The sequence below is a fragment of the Ranitomeya imitator genome, chromosome 5 (assembly GCF_032444005.1).
Source record: "Ranitomeya imitator isolate aRanImi1 chromosome 5, aRanImi1.pri, whole genome shotgun sequence".
Taxonomy (NCBI): domain Eukaryota; kingdom Metazoa; phylum Chordata; class Amphibia; order Anura; family Dendrobatidae; genus Ranitomeya; species Ranitomeya imitator.
The window spans coordinates 545,429,876-545,453,478 of NC_091286.1; the positions used below are offsets into that span (position 1 = coordinate 545,429,876).

The window sequence follows — 23,603 nt, forward strand, 5'->3', positions numbered from 1 at the left end:
TACTAGCCAGGCTGAGTACATGTGGGGGTTGCCTGGTTGCTAGGGAATCCCCACATGTAATCAAGCAGGCTAGTAGCTATAAATCATTCAGCTGCTGCGATGAAAACTAAATCTCCGAGCAGTCATAAATACTCGGAGACCACCCGTGCGTGCTCGGGAAAACCCGAGAAACGAGTATACTCGCTCATCGCTAGTCAGGAGAGGAGCCGGGTCAGTCCGTGCACTGCGATGCGATCATGAGCTGGTCACTATTCAGTGTTACATTATGTCCTATACTCCTGTCACATCCAGAGCTGCAGTCACGATCCAGTTACTCTGTGTCCTATACTCCAGTCCAATCTAGAGCTGCAGTCACTATTCTGCTGCTACATTATGTCTTATACTCAAGTCACCTCCAGAGCTGCAGCGACAATATCTATATACAACGTCACAGTGAATTTATCGTGGTAAGAGTGTGTTTAATGTCTAAAATAATTTGGAGGCCATTCATGATTTTGGATCGGAATTTCTAGAAAAATTTTTTTTAAACAAAGTTCTCTAATGCTGGGGTTGTGTTTGCGAATATGCTTTATTTTGTATAATGTTTTATTTTCTGGTATAAGTATCTCTAGTGAGATGTAATTGTTCTTCAGATTGGCTCAAGCTGAGTCTTCTTTTTCTTGCTTTATAACCCCCGGAAGGTGTTTAATAAACTTGTGAATTAAAGTTTCTTTTTCTGTACAGGAATATAAGAAGAATGCAACTCAATGAGGTGAAAATTGCATCATAGAAATATATACATGCACGGATAATGCCTCTCCTGCCATCAAAGTTTTAATCTAGTTAATAACTTGCAATCATCGTATTAGTTAGCTATGTGTACTTAACAATTGCTAATTTTGCCTTTCTACCCAGCTAACTCTTCTTTTTTCTCTGCTCTATGTAGAAACAGGAAGTCTCTTGTCCATGCAAAAATCATTCCTGACTCAGCTGTTCCTACCTCCTCCACTACCAGGTACTTTTACAGTGATTTATGCCTCATACAGGGAAAATTGACCTCCTCTTCCTATATTAATCTTAGAAGGATTCAGTTGGTCAGTTTTTAACCATGCGATATCATTGACCTAATGGAAAAGAAAAAAATTAAGCTGCTAGAAAGGCAAAATGAGCAATTGTAAGCAAAAAATATAGCAAAGGTGTGATCACAGATACTAACAATAATGCAGTACGGTTCCATATTATAGGACTGAACAATGTGCGGTTGAATGGTTCTCCTGTGAGGCAGTGTATTCTTCCCTGCTTGTAATTGAACACTCCTACATAATGGTATCCGATGAAGCAGGCCATCATTTTTATTTTTCATAAGTTAATATTGTAATAAGCTGTGCCCTTATGTAAATAAAATGCACGTGTAGACACAGTATGGCCCCATAGTGGCTAAGTGTGCCGTAATATGAATTGTGGCCAAATGCCGCCGTTTGCTAGACAGCACCTGAATATTTTATGGAATCTGTCACCAGTTTTTGCTACCCCATCTGAGAGCAGCTTAATGTAGGGGCTGAGATCCTGAGTCCAACGATGTACAGATTACTGAGCTGCTTACTGCAGAGTTTTGTTTGTTAATAAAATCCCTGTTTTATCTGCTCCAGATTTATTATTTGTCTGACTGACTGCCGAGCTGTATATAACCCCGCCCACACCACTGATTGGCAGCTTTCTGTATATATGCAAATAGTTGACAGTGGGGGCAGGGTTATACACAGCTCATGAATATGGATACTACATGGCAGCAGGTTCACTAGTCCTAATGATGATCTCATATTGATTAATCAGTGATTTTATCAAAACTACAGCAAGCAGCCCAATAAGTGCTACATCACTGGAGTCAGGGTCATTATGCTGTTCTCAGATTAGGCGGAAAAAATCTGGTGACAGATTCCCTTTAAGTATTTGCTGTCAATCAACTACTAAACTGTATCATAGACTTCTCTACTAGTGAAGACTCTACTAGTCACATTGGTCTCGGTCTCGTAAGGAGCACAGTATGATCAATGCTACATCCAATTCTTCACGTATTACATTACTTCCAGTTTGTATATATTACAAAAAAATGTTTTAGGCCTCTGTATTACATATCCCATCACTGTCACTTGGAGGCTTTATCGCAGGCGACTAAGATGAACATATGCAATCCTGATGATGATCACTTACTCTCCAGTACTGTGTATAAAGTCTCCATTCCTGCATGTACATGGTCAGCCACGTGACAATGAAGCAGCCACGTTCCTGGGGTCTTTGCGACCATGTCAACTGTCTGAAACGTTCCCGGGAAAAGCGCAAAAACATCTGAGTGATAATCATCACCCACCTACAAGTAAGAAAAGACATGACAGGTAAGTGGCTGCTGAGTGACATCTGCTCATTTCCTGTAGGTAAACCTAGAATGGGATATAGATCTCAAAATTGACAATTATTTGGAAGACATTTGCTCCTGTTTCATATCAATATGCACTCACTGAGACAAACCTAAAGCTACGTGAATGTGCCCCACCTCAGCTCATATACATAACCATAAGGCCTAAAGAGATGGAGGTTGCACCGGGGCTTTGGAGAATGATCGGGCCAAGAAAGCCACTGCCCCATGTAAGGAGGCCAGCCCTATAGCTGGGGAGCTCTGTCACGGAGATTGTAGTGGATACCAGAAGCTTTAATTATTGCCAACACTCTAGCCTCGTAAGGTTTCATTTAGACCAGTGGTCCCCAACTCCAGGCCTTGAGGGCCGCCAACAGTGCAGGTTTTCAGGATTTCCTTAGTATTGCACAGGGGTTGGAATCATCACCTCTGCAGATGATCACATTACCACTGACGCAATACTAAAGAAATCCTGAAAACCTGCACTGTTGGCGGCCCCCGAGGCCTGGAGTTGGGGACCACTGATTTAGATGTTCGTTCTTTGCGTACGAGTGCTATCCATGCTTTTCACGTGTCGTGGCCAAGGTGTATTTTGGAGACTATAAACAGGTGTCGCTGGGTATGTGCAACCATTTGTGTGAATTGCTGTCGTTCTCAGACTGATGGCTGCTGTAACTTAGAGCAAGTTGGGACCCTTTGTTATCATGAAGAATGAGCTTGATGTGATTAATAAAATAATCTCTTGGTTACTTGATCTTGGCAGTATGTACAAAAGGTAGAAGGTAAAACACTTGAATTCTTCATCTGCTCCTCCATCTTCCCAGTACTGGGCCACATGGGGTCGATGTGTTTCACTGTGACCATTGCACCCAGTACTACACACTGTGGACTATATAAGGGAGCTCTTCCAGTTGCTATACCTACAGTATGGACATGTCCTAGCTTGGCTGACCTGGTATTGCCCCACTAAGATCTCCAGGTCTAGCAAAGATGTAAGATTCCCACTTAACAGGCTCTTTCACTAGGTGGCCCAATTTGCCTGCTATAGAAGAACTTCCGTCACTGTTACTTGATATTGATATTGTGTGCCTACTCTTCTTGCACACACCCAAAATTGACACTGCTGAGAGTATCTTCTTTTTTCTGAAGCTGAACTTGAGCTGACTGTAAAATAGGAACTAAACTCCTAGTGCCCATTTACTCCTCCCCAACCATGGGCTGGCCTTTCAATTAACCCCATCAACCCTGAATACAGGAAACTGCGGCCTACATGAGGATGGAATACACAATAATATACAGGTCACACAAGATAATGCACAAGGAATCTTCAGAGACGGTGTCTGACATCTCCACCTTTACACACATTTAGCACACTCATACCTGTGTATGAGGTCAGCTACATGTCTGTGATATTTTGCGGACCGAGCAGACCGCAAAAAAATTGTTTATGGGTCTGTGAGAAAATCAGATACCATCCGAGTGGGGTCAGATTTTCACGAACTGTCAGGAGAAGTTGGAGAAAATTTTCTTTTTTTTCCGCTATGTGCGAGAAAAATTGATGTCACTCGGACCTCACATTGATTAAAGACATATGTGAGAAAAATAGAAGTCTGGATAAAGCATCAATGGACATTCTCATCAGAGAGAAATACTCATACTATTCAGCCCTGGGGAGACCAACCTTTCCTCCTTTGCCGGGAAACAACTGATATTACAGGAATATCCATATCCAGCCAGACGTTTCACCTGTTTTATTAAATGAAGGCAAGCATCCACCAGAATGGAAGCCCCTTGTATAGAGAAGCTCATCATTCTGGTTCATAGATGGAGTTTCGAGCAGAGAAATCACCCTTTATGACATAACAGGATATGTATACAGAGGTTTTATTCCTAAGACAAACTAACATGTTTCCTTAAAGGGAACCTGTCACCCCCAAAATCGATGCTGAGGTAAGCTCGCCATCATCAGGGGCTTATCTACAGCATTCTGTAATGCTGTAGATAAGCCGCCGATGTTACCTGAAAGAGGAGAAAAAGGCGTTAGATTATACTCACCCAGGGGCGGTCCCGCTCCGGTGGGCGTCTCAGGTCCGGTACAGCGCCTCCCATCTTCATTCCATGACATCCTCTTCTTGTCTTCACCCCGCAGCTCCGGCGCCCTGTTGATTGCAGAGCAAGTACTGCAGTGCGCAGGCGCTGGGCCTCTCTGACCTTTCCCGGTGCCTGCGCACTGCAGTACTTTGCTCTGCCCTCAACAGGGCAGACAAAATACGCCAGAGCCGCGGCGTGAAGACCAGAAGAGGACGTCATGGAATGAAGATAGGAGGCAGCGGAGTGGACCTGAGACGCCCATTTGACTGGACCGCAGCGGGACCGCCCCTGGGCGAGTATAATCAAACCTCTTTTTCTCCTCTTTCAGGTAACATCGGGGGCTTATCTACAGCATTACAGAATGCTGTAGATAAGCCCCTGATGACAGTGAGCTTACCTCATCATCGATTTTGGAGGTGACAGATTCCCTTTAAATTCAATGCAACACATCAACAAACGCTTGAAGACTTAAAAAAAAGCACTCCAGTTATGCTAGATTACTAAGAAGGCGTACTGCATATGTGTCAAGAGATCGGTTAATGAAACTTCTCAGGCATCTAAATAGATAGATACAATGAATTATGAAATAATAAGCTGTATTTCTATCGGGTTGAGACTGTCTCGGTACACCTTGCAGGGACAGTTGATAGGACTTTGCCAGGCTACTTGTTGTGAAATGCTTAGTGCGTCTACAGCCCTCAATGGAGAAGAAAGTAATCTGCTGTCTAGGCATTTCTAGAAAGATCATCCCGAATAGGGTCACCTTGATGTTGTGGGATGGCTTTTACATATGATCAAAATTATATTAACTAAGCCTTTATATTATCTTCATGTAGTATTGCTATTTATTTATTTTACTGCAGGGTATTTTCTCACTTGTTTTTACCTCAGGTTTTGTCAATTCTAGATAGAGGCAGGTATGGACTGGGGCTGAAATTCAGCCCTGGCATTTGAAATCACACAGGCTCATGCAGTCCGCATCCCCAAGCATCAGATGTGGATATATTACTAATATTACCCTGGATGGAGGAAAGGAAGATTTTCTACAAGACCAATATTTCTAATGATACCCGTGGCCTGCTGGTTTAAGTGACGAGTCAGCAACTTTGTGCTCCATCAAAACTCTTGACAGCATGGGTGTCTTGAGAACCAATTCTGTTAACAACGTAGCAGACAAGGCAGCCCACAACCAGACAGGCCCTTCTGGCATTTGCCAGAATTGCCAGATGGCCAGTCCGGTCCTGGGTCTTCCCTGATAGGAGATCACTTTTAGGCGTAGTTTATACCATGTAATTCAGAGCACTAATTTAATTACAAACTAGTTTATTAAAACCATTACCGTATATGTAAAGCTGTGTGCGTGGAAGTGCACTGTGTGTATATCCACTTCATTCCCCAGGCCAATGAGGTGCCAGTGTATGTGGTCCCCGACGTGCATAGTAAGGCCTTGTAGGTTGGCATATAATTTACCGTTAATAGCTGAAATACAAGTTATCACAGACCTTTATCAGCAATGTGCAATAAAGCAAGTGACGCTGCCGAGACAGGAGTTAGGCACAAATTCATAAATAGCATTAATCTGTCCCGATGATCTTTGGTCTGCATTTGTATGATATATATTCTATATTGTAGGTTCAGCAAATGTCTTTTGTGTAAGACATCCTTGTTTTTTATGGGTGACAAGTTAATTAACAGTTATATAGACTTTTTTTTAGACATAACAATTAAAAAGGAATTCATCAAAGTTTTATTTCAATAAATATTTGAAATAATTTAATCTGTCATCAGGATTTTGTCATCCAATCTGACAACTACATAATGTAGATACAGAGACCCTGATTCCAGCCGATGTGTCACTTACTGGGCTGCTTGCCATAGTTTTGCTAAAATCACAGTTTTATTAGCAGGAGATTATCACTAGGGGACTAGTAAATCTGCTGCCATGTAGACTTCAATATTCATTAGCTATGTATAACCCTGCCCCTCCACTGATTGGCAGCTTTGTACCTATGCACAGCGTACACAGAAAGCTGCCAATCAATGGTGTGGGCGGGTTAATACAGAGCTCAGCAGTCAGAGAACTGGTAGTTCTGCAGCAGAAAGAACAGGGATTTTATCAATAGCTTAGTAAGAAGCCCAGTAAGTGATATATTGCTGGACTCAGGGTCTCTGCCACTACATCATGCTGCTGTTAGATTGGGTAGCAAAATTCTGTTGACAAATTCCCTATAAAGAATAATTAGAGTAAAACACTAAGGATTGGAATGAAAAAGACAATATTTTGTATTAGAATGATGACACTGATAATATACATAGTATAATGTGAAGTCATCTGCCAATTAATGGCATATAAATACATTCAGCAATAACAATGCACGACATCAATATTTAAGTAAAATGGGCTTCCGGATGTTCCACAATTGGGGAGTGTCATCACCTGGTAGGAATTATCTGGCAACCAGATACAGTGGGTACGTAAAGTATTCATATCCCTTTAAATTTTTCACTCTGTTTCATTGCAGCCATTTTGTAAATTCAAAAAAGTTCATTTCTTTCACATTAATGTACAATCTGCACCCCATCTTGACTGAAAAAATCAGAAATGTAGAAATTTTTGCAAATGTATTAAAAAAGAAAAACTGAAATCTCACATGGCAATAAGTATTCAGATCCTTTGCTCAGTATTTAGTAGAAGCACCTTTTGAGCTAGTACAGCCATGACTCTTGGGAATGATGCAACAAGTTTTTCACACCTGGATTTGGGGATCCTCTGCCATTCTTCCTTGCAGGTCCTCTCCAGTTCCGTCAGGTTGGATGGTGAACGTTGGTGGGCAGCCATTTTCAGGTCTCTCCAGAGATGCTCAATTAGGTATAGGTCAGGGCTCTGGTTGGGCCAGCCAAGAATGGTCACAGAGTTGTTCTGAAGCCACTCCTTTGTTATTTTATCTGTGTGATTAGGGTCATTGTCTTGTTGGAAGGTGAACCTTCGGCCAAGTCTGAGATCCAGAGCACTGTGGAAGAGGTTTTCATCCAGGATATCTCTGTACTTGGCCGCATTCATGTTTCCTTCAATTACAACCAGTCGTCCTCTCCCTGCAGCTGAAAAACACCCCCATAGCATGATGCAGCCACCACCATGTTTCACTGTTGGGATTGTATTGGGCAAGTGATGAGCAGTACCTGGTTTTCTCCACACATACCGCTTAGAATTATCACCAAAAAAGGTTTTTCTTCATCTCATCAGACCAGAGAATCTTATTTCTCATAGTCTGGGAGTCCTTCATTTGTTTATTAGCAAACTCTATGAAGGCTTTCATATTTCTTGCACTGACGAGAGGCTTCTGTCGGGCCACTCTGCCATAAAGGCCTGACTAGTGGAGGGCTGCAGTGACAGTTGACTTTGTGGAACTTTTTCCCATCTCCCTACTGCATTTCTGGAGCTCAGCCACAGTGATCTTGGGGTTCTTCTTCACCTCTCTCACAAAGGCTCTTCTCCCACGATTGTTCAGTTTGGCTGGACGGCCAGGTCTAGGAAGACTTTTGGTGGTCCCAGCCGTCTTCCATTTAAGGATTATGGAGGCCACTGTGCTCTTAGGAACCTTGAGTACTGCCGAAATTCTGTTTTAACCTTGGCCAGATCTGTGCCTTGCCACAATTCTGTCTCTGAGCTCCTTGGCCAGTTCCTTTGACCTCTTGATTCCCATTTGGTCTGACTAGTGATGAGCGAGTGTACTCGTTGCTCGGGTTTTCCCGAGCACGCTCGGGAGACCTCCGAGTATTTATGACTGCTCGGAGATTAAGTTTTCATGGCGGCATCTGAATTATTTACAGCTATTAGCCAGGGTCAGTACATGTTGGGGTTGCCTGGTTGCTAGGGAAACCCCACATGTAATCAATCAGGCTAATAGCTGTAAATCATTCAGCTGCCGCCATGAAAACTTAATCTCCGAGCAGTCATAAATACTCGGAGGTCTCCCGAGCGTGCTCGGGATAACCCGAGCAACGAGTACACTTGCTCATCACTAGGTCTGACATGCACTGTGAGCTGTGAGGTCTTATATAGACAGGTGTGTGCCTTTCCAAATCAAATCCTATCAGTTTAATGAAACACAGATGACCTCCAATGAAGGAATAGAACCATCTCAAGGAGGATCACAAGGAAATGGACAGCATGTGACTTAAATATCAGTGTCTGAGCAAATGGTCTGAATACTTATGACCATGTGATATTTTAGATTTCTTTTTTTAATAAATATGCAAAGATTTCTAAATTTCTTTTTTTTTCAGTCAAGATGGGAGGCAGAGTGTACATTAATGAGGAAAAAAATTAACTTATTTGAATTTGCCAAATGGCTGCAATGAAGCAAAGAGTGAAAAATTTAAAGGGTTCTGAATACTTTCCATACCCACTGTACCTCTGAGCATTGTATGCCACACTTCATTGTGTAATGTCAGGCAGCTATTGATGTGGTGCATATATATTACTGATAGAGGTATTATATGTAGGTCCTGTTATTTCTATAGCCGGTAATTAGGGGAGATGTATTATTTTTACAGACTGTGCTGCAGCTTTTGCCCTTTTTTCACTGTAGGCATATTACATTTTATATTGAATGTACATTTTTAACTAATGATGATATGCACCCTTTATTGCTGTAGTAGTTTATTTAAACAGGACCACACGGCTGTTTTTTATATATCCGACCTGTGTAGGTTTCTTATGTATTACCTGTACAGAAGTCATACTTGTTTGTGTCTTTCAAACACTTAGGGTGGCTCCTGTCGAAAGCGAATGTATGCACTGCTGTGCCTCATTTTTGGGCATGTATGCCTACTGGCTGCGGACACTCAGACATAGAAGACTACGTCTGAGTGTCCGTCGCCAGTAGGCGTATACACCTGAAAAATTTTATGGGTGGTTTACACGTAAGCGACGATGAGACCGACGAACGAGTACCAGGACACAGTGTGAAAATGCCCTTAGAATTGTATAAAATAACAAACTGCGTATTACATTACCCGTCTCCTTCCACTCTGGGGCTGCTGTTTCCCAGGTTTTGCCGGTCTTTATATCTTAGTCTCTAAATGATCACTTCTAAACATGGACAGGTGTGTTTGGGGTCAATCACTGGCTGTAACGATGATCCCACTAATGTCTAATTTTGGCTGCTGTAGTCACATGTCCATGTTGAAATATCATCGCTCGAGCATAAAGAACAGAGACCGGCGAGGGACCCAAGAAGATGTGGCACCGGAGAGGGAAGAGATCTGTAAGGAGAGCATTACTTGGTTTGTTATTTTATGCCACTCTAGTGCCACCTATTGGAAGTAGCAATCCTGAAAGTCAATGTTAACCCTTTAATGAGCCTTGTCACATGACTTCGGAATAAAGCCAAACCCGAATCTCAATTTGCAGACACTGTGTTTCTAGGTACTGCCCCTCGTCAGTTCAAAGTGGAGATCTGGTTTGGCTGACATTTCAAGAGACACGACAACTTTGAGATAGTGACGTACCATGCATCAAGTTGCTTTCAATAAACTCTTCATCGTCTTTCTTCACTTCTTCAGGATGAAGAGAATATGTCCTAATGTTTTCTTCCAGATACCAGGATTTATTTTCATCAAATATCATAAAAAGAAGAGCAAATCGCAATATTTTCTCCTTACGTAAGCTCAATGGAAATAAGGGTCTTCTGCAAATCACAAGAGGCCCAACCAATCCACTGTATGTGTCCTAAGAGAGAAGACAATGAACTCAGTGCAACACATGGAAGAATGAATCAATGTCGTCCTGACTCCTTTAAAAAGAATGGCGACTTGCAAATCACATGTACCAACAAATTGTCTGTTTGAGTTGTTAAAAAGAAGACAAGGATTCCCGGGCAGTACTGTTATGATAAGGTGGCCTTGGAGCAGCATAAAATGACCTTCGCTGGAGCAGTGGTAACTTTACTGACCGCAATCCCTGATCCTATCACCGCAACTAGAAGTAGCCGTGGAGTGTGCCTAACCAGACCTAGACACCTCGACACAGCCTAAGGACTACATATCCCTAAAGATGGAAATAGGAAAACTCTCTTGCCTCAGACTAGACCCCCAAAGGATAGGTAGCCCCCCACAAATAATGACTGTGAGTAGGAGAGGAAAAGACACACGCAGACAGAAAACAGGGATAAGCAAAGGAGGCCACTTCTACCTAGATAGGAAAGGATAGTACAGGATACTATGCGGTCAGCATAAAACACTACAAAATATCCACAGCAGAAAAATACAAAAACTCCACCACCTAACTAAAGATGTGGAGAGTATATCTGCAACTCCAGCGAATCCAACTAGACTGAGAAAAACATCAGGCACAGTCTAGCAGGAACAAAATAGAAACAAGATAAGCACAGAAAATAAACACACAGCAGTGTGTCTAAAAAATGAAGAAAACACTTAGCTGAATTGGCAGCAAGCAGGAGGGGCCAGGCAGAGGACCAACACTTCCAAAGGAACATTGACTACTGGCAGGGACTAATGAGTCCTACACAGCTAAATACCCCAGTCTGAATTGCAATTAGCAGAAACACATGTCCAAGACTGCTGCTCAGGAATAACTGCATTACCATCAACAACCACCGGAGGGAGCCCAAGAGCAGAATTCACAACAGTACCCCCCCTTGAGGAGGGGTCAAGGAACCCTCACCAGAGCCCCCAGGCCGGTCAGGATGAGCAAGATGAAAGGCACGAACCAAATCAGCGGCATGGACATCTGTTGTGAATTCTGTTGTCGGGCTCCCTCCTGTGGTCATGAATGGTACTTCGGCTGGTTCTGTCCGTGGACTTCCTCTGGTGGGTGTTTCTGAGTTTCCTTCCACAGGTGACGAGGTTAATTCGTTAGCTGGCTGCTCTATTTAACTCCACTTAGATCTTTGCTCCATGCCACCTGTCAATGTTCCAGTATTGGTCTAGTTCACTCCTGGATCGTTCTTGTGACCTGTCTTCCCAGCAGAAGTTAAGTTCCTGCTTGTTTTTCTTTGGTTTGCTATTTTTCTGTCCAGCTTGCTATTTTTATTGTTGTCTTGCTTGCTGGAAGCTCTGGGACGCAGAGGGAGCGCCTCCGCACCGTGAGTCGGTGCGGAGGGTCTTTTTGCGCCCTCTGCGTGGTCTTTTTGTAGGTTTTTGTGCTGACCGCAAAGCAACCTTTCCTATCCTCAGTCTGTTCAGTAAGTCGGGCCTCACTTTGCTAAATCTATTTCATCTCTGTGTTTGTATTTTCATCTTTACTCACAGTCATTATATGTGGGGGGCTGCCTTTTCCTTTGGGGAATTTCTCTGAGGCAAGGTAGGCTTTATTTTTCTATCTTCAGGGCTAGCTAGTTCCTTAGGCTGTGCCGAGTTGCATAGGGAGCGTTAGGAGCAATCCACGGCTATTTCTAGTGTGATTGATAGGATTAGGGATTGCGGTCAGCAGAGTTCCCACGTCCCAGAACTCGTCCTTATTATCAGTAACCATCAGGTCATTCCGTGTGCTCTTAACCACCAGGTCCATTATTGTCCTGACCACCAGGTCATAACAGACATCAGAGGCCGAAACCCAAGAATTATCCTCCTGGCCATAACCCTTCCATTTGACAAGGTACTGAAGCTTCCGCCTCGAAAAACGAGAATCCAAAATCTTCTCAACCACATATTCCAGCTCCCCATCGACCAACACAGGGGCCGGAGGATCAACAGAGGGAACAACGGCTCCACATATTTCCGCAACAAAGATCTATGGAAGACATTATGGATAGCAAAAGAGGCCGGAAGCTCCAGACGAAAAGCCACCGGATTAATAATCTCAGAAATCCTATAAGGACCAATAAACCGAGGCTTAAAACTTAGGAGAAGAAACCTTCATAGGAACATGACGGGAAGATAACCAAACCAGATCCCCAACCTGAAGCCGGGAACCAACACAGCGACGTCGGTTAGCAAAACGTTGAGCCTCCTCCTGAGACAACACCAAATTGTCCACCACCTGAGCCCAAATCTGCTGCAACCTGTCAACCACAGAATCCACACCAGGAAAGTCAGAAGACTCAACCTGCCCAGAAGAAAAACGAGGATGAAAACCAAAATTACAAAAAAAGGCGAAACCAAAGTAGCCGAACTAGCCCGATTATTAAGGGCAAACTCGGCCAATGGCAAAAAAGCCACCCAATCATCCTGATCAGCAGACACAAAGCATCTCAAATAAGTCTCCAAAGTCTGATTAGTACGCTCGGTCTGGCCATTTGTCTGAGGATGAAATGCAGAAGAAAAAGACAAATCAATGCCCAGCCTAGCACAAAAGGCCCGCCAAAACCTAGAAACAAACTAAGAACCTCTGTCGGACACAATATTCTCAGGAATACCATGCAAACGGACCACATGCTGAAAAAACAATGGAACCAAATCAGAAGAAGGCAATTTAGGCAAAGGCACCAAATGAACCATCTTAGAGAATCGGTCATAAACAACCCAGATAACCGACATCCTCTGGGAAACAGGAAGATCGGAAATAAAATCCATAGAAATATGCGTCCAGGGCCTCTCAGGGACCGGCAATGGCAAAAGCAACCCACTAGCACAGGAGCAACAAGGCTTGGCCCACGCACAAGTCCCACAGGACTGCACAAAAGACCGCACATCACGTGATAAAGAAGGCCACCAAAATGACCTACCAACCAAGTCTCTGGTACCAAAAATGCCAGGATGACCAGCCAACACAGAACAGTGAACCTCAGAAATCACTCTACTAGTCCATCTGTCAGGAACAAACAGCTTCCCCACAGGACAACGATCAGGTTTGTCAGCCTGAAATTTCTGAAGAACCCATCGTAAATCAGGAGAAACGGCAGAAAGGACCACCCCTTCCTTCAAAATACCGACTGGTTCCAAGACCTCAGGAGAATCAGGCAAAAAACTCCTAGAGAGGGCATCAGCCTTAATATTCTTAGAACCCCGAAGGTATGAGACCACGAAATCAAAACGAGAAAAAAACAAGGACCATCGCGCCTGTCTAGGATTCAATCGTTTGGCAGACTCGAGGTAAATCAGATTCTTATGATCGGTCAAGACCACAATACGATGCTTAGCTCCCTCAAGCCAATGTTGCCACTCCTCAAATGCCCACTTCATAGCCAACAACTCCCGATTGCCGACATCATAATTGCGTTCAGCAGGTGAAAATTTACGGGAAAAGAAGGCACACGGTTTCATTAAGGAGCCAGCAGGATCCCTCTGTGACAAAACAGCCCCTGCCCCAATCTCAGAAGCGTCAACCTCAACCTGAAATGGAAGAGAAACATCCGGTTGACGCAACACAGGAGCAGAAGTAAAACGATGCTTAAGTTCTTGAAAGGCAGAGACAGCTGCAGGGGACCAATTCGCCACAGCAGCGCCCTTCTTCGTCAAATCAGTCAAGGGTTTGACCACGCTGGAAAAATTAGCAATGAAACGGCGATAAAAATTAGCAAAACCCAAAAATTTCTGAAGGCTCTTCACGGATGTGGGCTGAATCCAATCATGAATGGCCTGAACCTTAACCGGATCCATCTCTATAGACGAGGGAGAAAAAATAAAGCCCAAAAAGGAAACCTTCTGCACCCCAAAAAGACACTTAGACCCTTTCACAAACAAGGCATTGTCACGAAGGATCTGAAATACCATCCTGACCTGCTGCACATGAGACTCCCAATCATCGGAAAAAATCAAAATATCGTCCAAATATACAATCAGGAATTTATCAAGATAATTCCGGAAGATATCATGCATGAAGGACTGAAAAACAGATGGAGCATTAGAGAGTCCGAATGGCATCACAGGGTATTCAAAATGGCCCTCGGGCGTGTTAAACGCAGTTTTCCATTCATCACCCTGCTTAATACGAGCAAGATTATAAGCCCCCCGAAGGTCAGTCTTAGTAAACCAACTAGCTCCCTTAATCCTAGCAAACAAATCGGAAAGCAAAGGTAAAGGATATTGAAACTTGACCGTGATCTTATTCAAGAGGCGATAATCAATACAGGGTCTTAAGGAACCATCTTTTTTAGCAACAAAAAAGAACCCCGCTCCCAACGGTGAAGAAGATGGCCGAATATGCCCTTTCTCCAAAGACTCCTCAACATAGCTCCGCATGGCGGTATGTTCAGGTACAGACAGGTTGAAAAGTCGGCCCTTAGGAAACTTACAGCCTGGAATCAAGTCAATAGCACAATCGCAGTCCCTGTGTGGTGGAAGGAAACTGGACTTGGGCTCATCGAATACATCCTGAAAATCAGACAAAAACTCCGGAATTTCAGAAGAGGGAGAAGTGGCGATAGACATCAGAGGAACATCATTATGAACCCCCTGACAACCCCAACTAGTCACAGACATGGACTTCCAATCCAAAACAGGATTATGTACTTGCAACCATGGAAAACCCAGCACGATAGCATCATGCAAATTATGCAACACCAGAAAACGACAATCTTCCTGATGCGTATGGTCACCTGTGTCCAAAACTGGGGCTTATTTTTAGCCAAGGGTGTAGCATCAATGCCCCTTAAAGGAATAGGGTTCTGCAAAGGCTGCAAGAGAAAACCACAATGTCTGGCAAACTCAAAGTCCATTAAGCTCAAGGCGGCGCCTGAATCCACAAACGCCATGACAGAAAATGATGACAATGAACAGATCAAGGACACAGATAACAGAAATTTAGGTTGTACAGTACTGATGGTAAATGAACTGGTGATCCTCTTGGTCCGCTTAGGGCAGACAGAAATGACATGGGAAGCGTCGCCACAATAATAACACAACTTATTCTGACGTCTGAAACCTTGTCGTTCCGTTCTAGACAGAATCCTATCACATTGCATTGGCTCAGGAATTTGCTCTGAGGATAACGCCATAGGGCGCACAGTTCTGCGCTCCCGCAAGCGCCGATCAATCTGAATGGCCAGAGACATAGAATCACTCAGATTGGAGGGTGTGGGAAACCCCACCATAACATCTTTAACGGATTCAGAAAGACCCTTTCTGAAAATTGCCGCCAAAGCATCATTATTCCATTTAGTCAATACAGACCATTTTCTGAATTTCTGACAATACAATTCTGCCGCCTCTTGACCCTGAGACAGGGCCAACAAGGTCTTCTCAGCTTGATCCACTGAATTAGGTTCATCATACAGTAATCCTAACGCCTGAAAGAAGGAGTCTACATTAAGCAAAGCAGGATCCCCAGATTCCAGGGAAAATGCCCAATCCTGTGGATCACCAGGCAGCAGGGAAATGATGATTTTAACTTGTTGAATGGAATCACTGGAGGATCGAGGTTTCAATGCAAAAAACAGTTTACAGTTGTTTTTAAAACTCAAAAATTTGGACCTGTCACCAAAAAACAAATCAGGAGTAGGTATCTTCGGTTCTAAAGCAGGAGTCTGAACAATGTAATCAGAAATACCCTGTACTCTATCAGCAAGCTGGTCTACACGAGAGGCTAATTTCTGAACACTCATGCTAGCACAAGGCTCTTCAGCCACCCAGAGATAAAGAGGGAGGAGAAGACAAAACAGACTGAAGAAAAAAAATGGCTCAAGATCTTTCCTCCCTTCTTCTGAGATGCAATTAACTCATTGTTGGCCAGTAGTACTGTTATGATCAGGTGGCCTTGGAGCAGCATGAAATGACCTTCGCTGGAGCAGTGGTAACTTTACTGACCGCAATCCCTGATCCTATCACCGCAACTAGAAGTAGCCGTGGGGTGTGCCTAACCAGACCTAGACACCTCGACACAGCCTAAGGACTAAATATCCCTAAAGATGGAAATAGGAAAACTCTCTTGCCTCAGAGTAGACCCCCAAAGGATAGGTAGCCCCCCACAAATAATGACTGTGAGTAGGAGAGGAAAAGACACACGCAGACAGAAAACAGGGATAAGCAAAGGAGGCCACTTCTACCTAGATAGGAAAGGATTAGGGTTGAGCGACTTTTGTTTTTATAGGATCGGGTCGGATTTCACGAAACCCGACATTTTCAAAAGTCGGGTCGAGTGAAATCGGCCGATCCTATAGAAAAGTCGGGGTCGGGGTCGGCCGAAACACGAAACCCAATGCAGTGCATTGGGTTTCTAATGGTTCCCAGGGTCTGAAGGAGAGGAAACTCTCCTTCAGGCCCTGCGATCCATATTAATGTGTAAAATAAAGAATAAAAATAAAAAATATTGCTATACTCACCCTCGGACGCGCCCTGGTTGTAACCGGGAGCCTTCCTTCCTAAAAATCAGCGCTTGTAGGACCTTTCGATGACGTCTGATTGGTCGCGTGAGCGGTCACATGGGCGTCACGCGACCAATCAGAAGCCGTGACGTCATCGAAAGGTCCTTCAAGCGCTGATTCTTAGGAAGGAAGGCTGCGGGTTACAACCAGGGCGCGTCCGAGGGTGAGTATATACCTATTAGGAATATACTCACCCTCGGACGCGCCCTGTTTGTAACCCGCAGCCTTCCTTCCTAAGGATCAGCGCTTGAAGGACCTTTCGTCTGCCTGTGCCCAGCATTAGAAAATCCTGACAGCACGCACCGTCTGTAGAGAACTGGACAGCTGCCCTAGCCACTAAATCGTCACCATGACTGTATTGCACCCTTTTCCTACATTCTAATAAGAATAATCTAGTTCTATATACTAATAATTCTTATTTTGTTGCTTAACGATTTGTAAATAAATGTAGAAATAAGTTTAAACCCTGCACTTTCGCTATGTAGATCAGTGTTGGGGGGCCATTGATTTCCCCTGACTATGCCTCCCTCTCATGGAGTAAGCTAGCCCCTGTGGGTGTGAGTGACATGATTTGGAAGAGTTATGTTACTCTTTACTGATTCTTGGCACAGCTCGCGGCTGGCTGACGCTTGCATCACAACTTGCTATTTGGTCATGCACACTGCGCTGATGAGGGTGGGGAGCGTATACCTGACTTCATTGTGCATTTCCAGGGAGGACGTGTGAGTGCACGAGATTTCCAAGGAGCCGGTGGTGACGCCATTACTGTAAATCATGTCACTTACAGACACATTTGGTTCTTACACAATGAGAGGGAGGATTAGTCTGGGGAAAATCAATTCCACCCCCCAAATAGTCACTCACTGATTTACTTTGAGTGCAAGGTTTAAAGACAATTTTATATTTATCAATCACTAAGCAATAAAAGGGGCTTATTATAATGTAGGAAAGGGGTACACCACAGGCATGATGGCAGTGTAGAGGGGCTAGAGCAGATGTCAGGTTCCCTTTAAGCCTGTAGAGTAGCAGTATATTAGTAAATTAATCATCTTAAATGAACTCTCCTATTTGATAATAAAGGGGATTTTTTGGAGGGTTAAATCAAGAATCTTTAATAACAGTTTTAAGTGTACAAACAATGCAAAGTACAGTGAAAGGCACCAGACTCCGCTCCCCTTTCCCGTCACTCCAAAAAAAATGTCCATTACTCCTCTCCCGACATTGAATCTCAAACAAGGGGCAAGATAAGAATATTCTCCTGATATTGACAAGAATACACACATATATATCATATAATTGATAAATATTGTAGGCGGCTTCATTGATATTGAGACTGTAATTGACAATAAAAATGTTACTCTCTTTTGTGCAACTTGGGGCCAACATCATCTGCAGCATTACTGACTAATAGGCCAATGCGGATTGCAGGCCTGGGACCTTTTTTATGCTTTTGGCTGCAACATCAACCCATTAGTGGCCTGTAATCACGTTACCTCTGGAACGCTAGATGCCGAGACATTTACATAAGCAGGTTATCCTGGATTCTGTGAGTTGTAGCAGGAGAAGGTCTGTGTAATACAGAATGTAGAGCATTGGTAGCACCTGTGCGACCACCATGGTGACAATGTATATCACGGTGTGGGAACAGTTAACAGTGATGTACATTTTCGTCATGAGTCATTACTCATGAGTCAAAACTCATCTCTTCAGGAAAGCCTACAGCCTGCACTGACACCGCTGCTGCCTCATCACTATCGAAGCTACCGCCTCACCAACACCGGAGCTACCGCCTCACCAACACCGGAGCTACCGCCTCACCAACACCGGAGCTCCTGCAACCCTCAACCTACTGTCTCCTTCCCCATAATCCTGTAGAATGTAAGCCCGCAAGGGCAGGGTCCTCGCCCCTCTGTATCAGTCCGTCATTGTTAGTTTGTTTACTGTATGTGATATTTGTAACTTGTATTTAACCCCTTCTCATGTACAGCACCATGGAATCAATGGTGCTATATAAATAAATAATAATAATAATAATAATAATAATTATGGAGTTAGTCTGCTGATAACTGTAGAAAGAACCATGTATTTCCATTGTGTCTGGTTCCATCCTTCTGGATGTTTTCCACAGATGCAATCATTAGACTAGTGGTGCAATTTCACCTCAATCAAACTTTTGGTAAGAAACAGGTGGTAAAGGTAAATTCCTCTTAATGTATTGCAATCATTATATTATACTAAACTGTGTACTTACAACTGCTCATGTTGCCTTTCTACCCAAATAATTATTCTCTTATCTCTGCTCTGTGTAGAAACAGGAAGTCTCTTTTCCCTGCATTTATCATTCCCCTCTTTGACTCCTGACTCAGCTGCTCCACCCCTGCCCCCGCCAGGGACTTTTACAGTGACTTATGAGTCATGCAGATAAAACTGACCTCTGTTTGTACATAGAGCTTAGAAGGATTCAGCTAGTCAATTTTTAATCATGTGATGTCACAGACCTAATGGAAAGCAGGAGAATTAGATGGGTAGAAGGGCAAAATGAGCAATTGTAAGTACACAGTGCAATATAATATGATGATTGCAAAATATTAAGAGGATACAAATTTCAATGGGAAACCTTCTGCACCCCAAAAAGACACTTAGACCCTTTCACAAACAAGGCATTGTCACGAAGGATCTGAAATACCATCCTGACCTGCTGCACATGAGACTCCCAATCATCGGAAAAAATCAAAATATCGTCCAAATATACAATCAGGAATTTATCAAGATAATTCCGGAAGATATCATGCATGAAGGACTGAAAAACAGATGGAGCATTAGAGAGTCCGAATGGCATCACAAGGTATTCAAAATGGCCCTCGGGCGTGTTAAACGCAGTTTTCCATTCATCACCCTGCTTAATACGAGCAAGATTATAAGCCCCCCGAAGGTCAGTCTTAGTAAACCAACTAGCTCCCTTAATCCTAGCAAACAAATCGGAAAGCAAAGGTAAAGGATATTGAAACTTGACCGTGATCTTATTCAAGAGGCGATAATCAATACAGGGTCTTAAGGAACCATCTTTTTTAGCAACAAAAAAGAACCCCGCTCCCAACGGTGAAGAAGATGGCCGAATATGCCCTTTCTCCAAAGACTCCTCAACATAGCTCCGCATGGCGGTATGTTCAGGTACAGACAGGTTGAAAAGTCGGCCCTTAGGAAACTTACAGCCTGGAATCAAGTCAATAGCACAATCGCAGTCCCTGTGTGGTGGAAGGAAACTGGACTTGGGCTCATCGAATACATCCTGAAAATCAGACAAAAACTCCGGAATTTCAGAAGAGGGAGAAGTGGCGATAGACATCAGAGGAACATCATTATGAACCCCCTGACAACCCCAACTAGTCACAGACATGGACTTCCAATCCAAAACAGGATTATGTACTTGCAACCATGGAAAACCCAGCACGATAGCATCATGCAAATTATGCAACACCAGAAAACGACAATCTTCCTGATGCGTATGGTCACCTGTGTCCAAAACTGGGGCTTATTTTTAGCCAAGGGTGTAGCATCAATGCCCCTTAAAGGAATAGGGTTCTGCAAAGGCTGCAAGAGAAAACCACAATGTCTGGCAAACTCAAAGTCCATTAAGCTCAAGGCGGCGCCTGAATCCACAAACGCCATGACAGAAAATGATGACAATGAACAGATCAAGGACACAGATAACAGAAATTTAGGTTGTACAGTACTGATGGTAAATGAACTGGTGATCCTCTTGGTCCACTTAGGGCAGACAGAAATGACATGGGAAGCGTCGCCACAATAATAACACAACTTATTCTGACGTCTGAAACCTTGTCGTTCCGTTCTAGACAGAATCCTATCACATTGCATTGGCTCAGGAATTTGCTCTGAGGATAACGCCATAGGGCGCACAGTTCTGCGCTCCCGCAAGCGCCGATCAATCTGAATGGCCAGAGACATAGAATCACTCAGATTGGAGGGTGTGGGAAACCCCACCATAACATCTTTAACGGATTCAGAAAGACCCTTTCTGAAAATTGCCGCCAAAGCATCATTATTCCATTTAGTCAATACAGACCATTTTCTGAATTTCTGACAATACAATTCTGCCGCCTCTTGACCCTGAGACAGGGCCAACAAGGTCTTCTCAGCTTGATCCACTGAATTAGGTTCATCATACAGTAATCCTAACGCCTGAAAGAAGGAGTCTACATTAAGCAAAGCAGGATCCCCAGATTCCAGGGAAAATGCCCAATCCTGTGGATCACCAGGCAGCAGGGAAATGATGATTTTAACTTGTTGAATGGAATCACTGGAGGATCGAGGTTTCAATGCAAAAAACAGTTTACAGTTGTTTTTAAAACTCAAAAATTTGGACCTGTCACCAAAAAACAAATCAGGAGTAGGTATCTTCGGTTCTAAAGCAGGAGTCTGAACAATGTAATCAGAAATACCCTGTACTCTATCAGCAAGCTGGTCTACACGAGAGGCTAATTTCTGAACACTCATGCTAGCACAAGGCTCTTCAGCCACCCAGAGATAAAGAGGGAGGAGAAGACAAAACAGACTGAAGAAAAAAAATGGCTCAAGATCTTTCCTCCCTTCTTCTGAGATGCAATTAACTCATTGTTGGCCAGTAGTACTGTTATGATCAGGTGGCCTTGGAGCAGCATGAAATGACCTTCGCTGGAGCAGTGGTAACTTTACTGACCGCAATCCCTGATCCTATCACCGCAACTAGAAGTAGCCGTGGGGTGTGCCTAACCAGACCTAGACACCTCGACACAGCCTAAGGACTAAATATCCCTAAAGATGGAAATAGGAAAACTCTCTTGCCTCAGAGTAGACCCCCAAAGGATAGGTAGCCCCCCACAAATAATGACTGTGAGTAGGAGAGGAAAAGACACACGCAGACAGAAAACAGGGATAAGCAAAGGAGGCCACTTCTACCTAGATAGGAAAGGATTAGGGTTGAGCGACTTTTGTTTTTATAGGATCGGGTCGGATTTCACGAAACCCGACATTTTCAAAAGTCGGGTCGAGTGAAATCGGCCGATCCTATAGAAAAGTCGGGGTCGGGGTCGGCCGAAACACGAAACCCAATGCAGTGCATTGGGTTTCTAATGGTTCCCAGGGTCTGAAGGAGAGGAAACTCTCCTTCAGGCCCTGCGATCCATATTAATGTGTAAAATAAAGAATAAAAATAAAAAATATTGCTATACTCACCCTCGGACGCGCCCTGGTTGTAACCGGGAGCCTTCCTTCCTAAAAATCAGCGCTTGTAGGACCTTTCGATGACGTCTGATTGGTCGCGTGAGCGGTCACATGGGCGTCACGCGACCAATCAGAAGCCGTGACGTCATCGAAAGGTCCTTCAAGCGCTGATTCTTAGGAAGGAAGGCTGCGGGTTACAACCAGGGCGCGTCCGAGGGTGAGTATATACCTATTAGGAATATACTCACCCTCGGACGCGCCCTGTTTGTAACCCGCAGCCTTCCTTCCTAAGGATCAGCGCTTGAAGGACCTTTCGTCTGCCTGTGCCCAGCATTAGAAAATCCTGACAGCACGCACCGTCTGTAGAGAACTGGACAGCTGCCCTAGCCACTAAATCGTCACCATGACTGTATTGCACCCTTTTCCTACATTCTAATAAGAATAATCTAGTTCTATATACTAATAATTCTTATTTTGTTGCTTAACGATTTGTAAATAAATGTAGAAATAAGTTTAAACCCTGCACTTTCGCTATGTAGATCAGTGTTGGGGGGCCATTGATTTCCCCTGACTATGCCTCCCTCTCATGGAGTAAGCTAGCCCCTGTGGGTGTGAGTGACATGATTTGGAAGAGTTATGTTACTCTTTACTGATTCTTGGCACAGCTCGCGGCTGGCTGACGCTTGCATCACAACTTGCTATTTGGTCATGCACACTGCGCTGATGAGGGTGGGGAGCGTATACCTGACTTCATTGTGCATTTCCAGGGAGGACGTGTGAGTGCACGAGATTTCCAAGGAGCCGGTGGTGACGCCATTACTGTAAATCATGTCACTTACAGACACATTTGGTTCTTACACAATGAGAGGGAGGATTAGTCTGGGGAAAATCAATTCCACCCCCCAAATAGTCACTCACTGATTTACTTTGAGTGCAAGGTTTAAAGACAATTTTATATTTATCAATCACTAAGCAATAAAAGGGGCTTATTATAATGTAGGAAAGGGGTACACCACAGGCATGATGGCAGTGTAGAGGGGCTAGAGCAGATGTCAGGTTCCCTTTAAGCCTGTAGAGTAGCAGTATATTAGTAAATTAATCATCTTAAATGAACTCTCCTATTTGATAATAAAGGGGATTTTTTGGAGGGTTAAATCAAGAATCTTTAATAACAGTTTTAAGTGTACAAACAATGCAAAGTACAGTGAAAGGCACCAGACTCCGCTCCCCTTTCCCGTCACTCCAAAAAAAATGTCCATTACTCCTCTCCCGACATTGAATCTCAAACAAGGGGCAAGATAAGAATATTCTCCTGATATTGACAAGAATACACACATATATATCATATAATTGATAAATATTGTAGGCGGCTTCATTGATATTGAGACTGTAATTGACAATAAAAATGTTACTCTCTTTTGTGCAACTTGGGGCCAACATCATCTGCAGCATTACTGACTAATAGGCCAATGCGGATTGCAGGCCTGGGACCTTTTTTATGCTTTTGGCTGCAACATCAACCCATTAGTGGCCTGTAATCACGTTACCTCTGGAACGCTAGATGCCGAGACATTTACATAAGCAGGTTATCCTGGATTCTGTGAGTTGTAGCAGGAGAAGGTCTGTGTAAT

General features: G+C 43.7%; 1 protein-coding gene across 3 annotated transcripts in view; it reads right to left on the reverse strand.

The window, feature by feature from the left end:
- Positions 1-554: 554 nt before the first annotated feature.
- The window catches only part of CP (ceruloplasmin), a 297,764-nt gene continuing 274,715 nt past the window's right edge, over positions 555-23,603 (reverse strand). For 2 of the 3 annotated variants that reach the window (XM_069727615.1, XM_069727616.1), the window contains 4 exons: positions 9,998-10,217; positions 5,823-5,962; positions 2,191-2,347; positions 555-715 (listed from right to left, as the gene is read on the reverse strand). In XM_069727615.1, coding sequence (XP_069583716.1) covers positions 639-715; positions 2,191-2,347; positions 5,823-5,962; positions 9,998-10,217 — 594 coding nt within the window. In that variant the 3' untranslated portion in view covers positions 555-638. Of the gene's footprint in view, positions 716-2,182; positions 2,348-5,822; positions 5,963-9,997; positions 10,218-23,603 lie in introns of those variants that run through there. The other variant, XM_069727617.1, reaches the window with a different exon arrangement.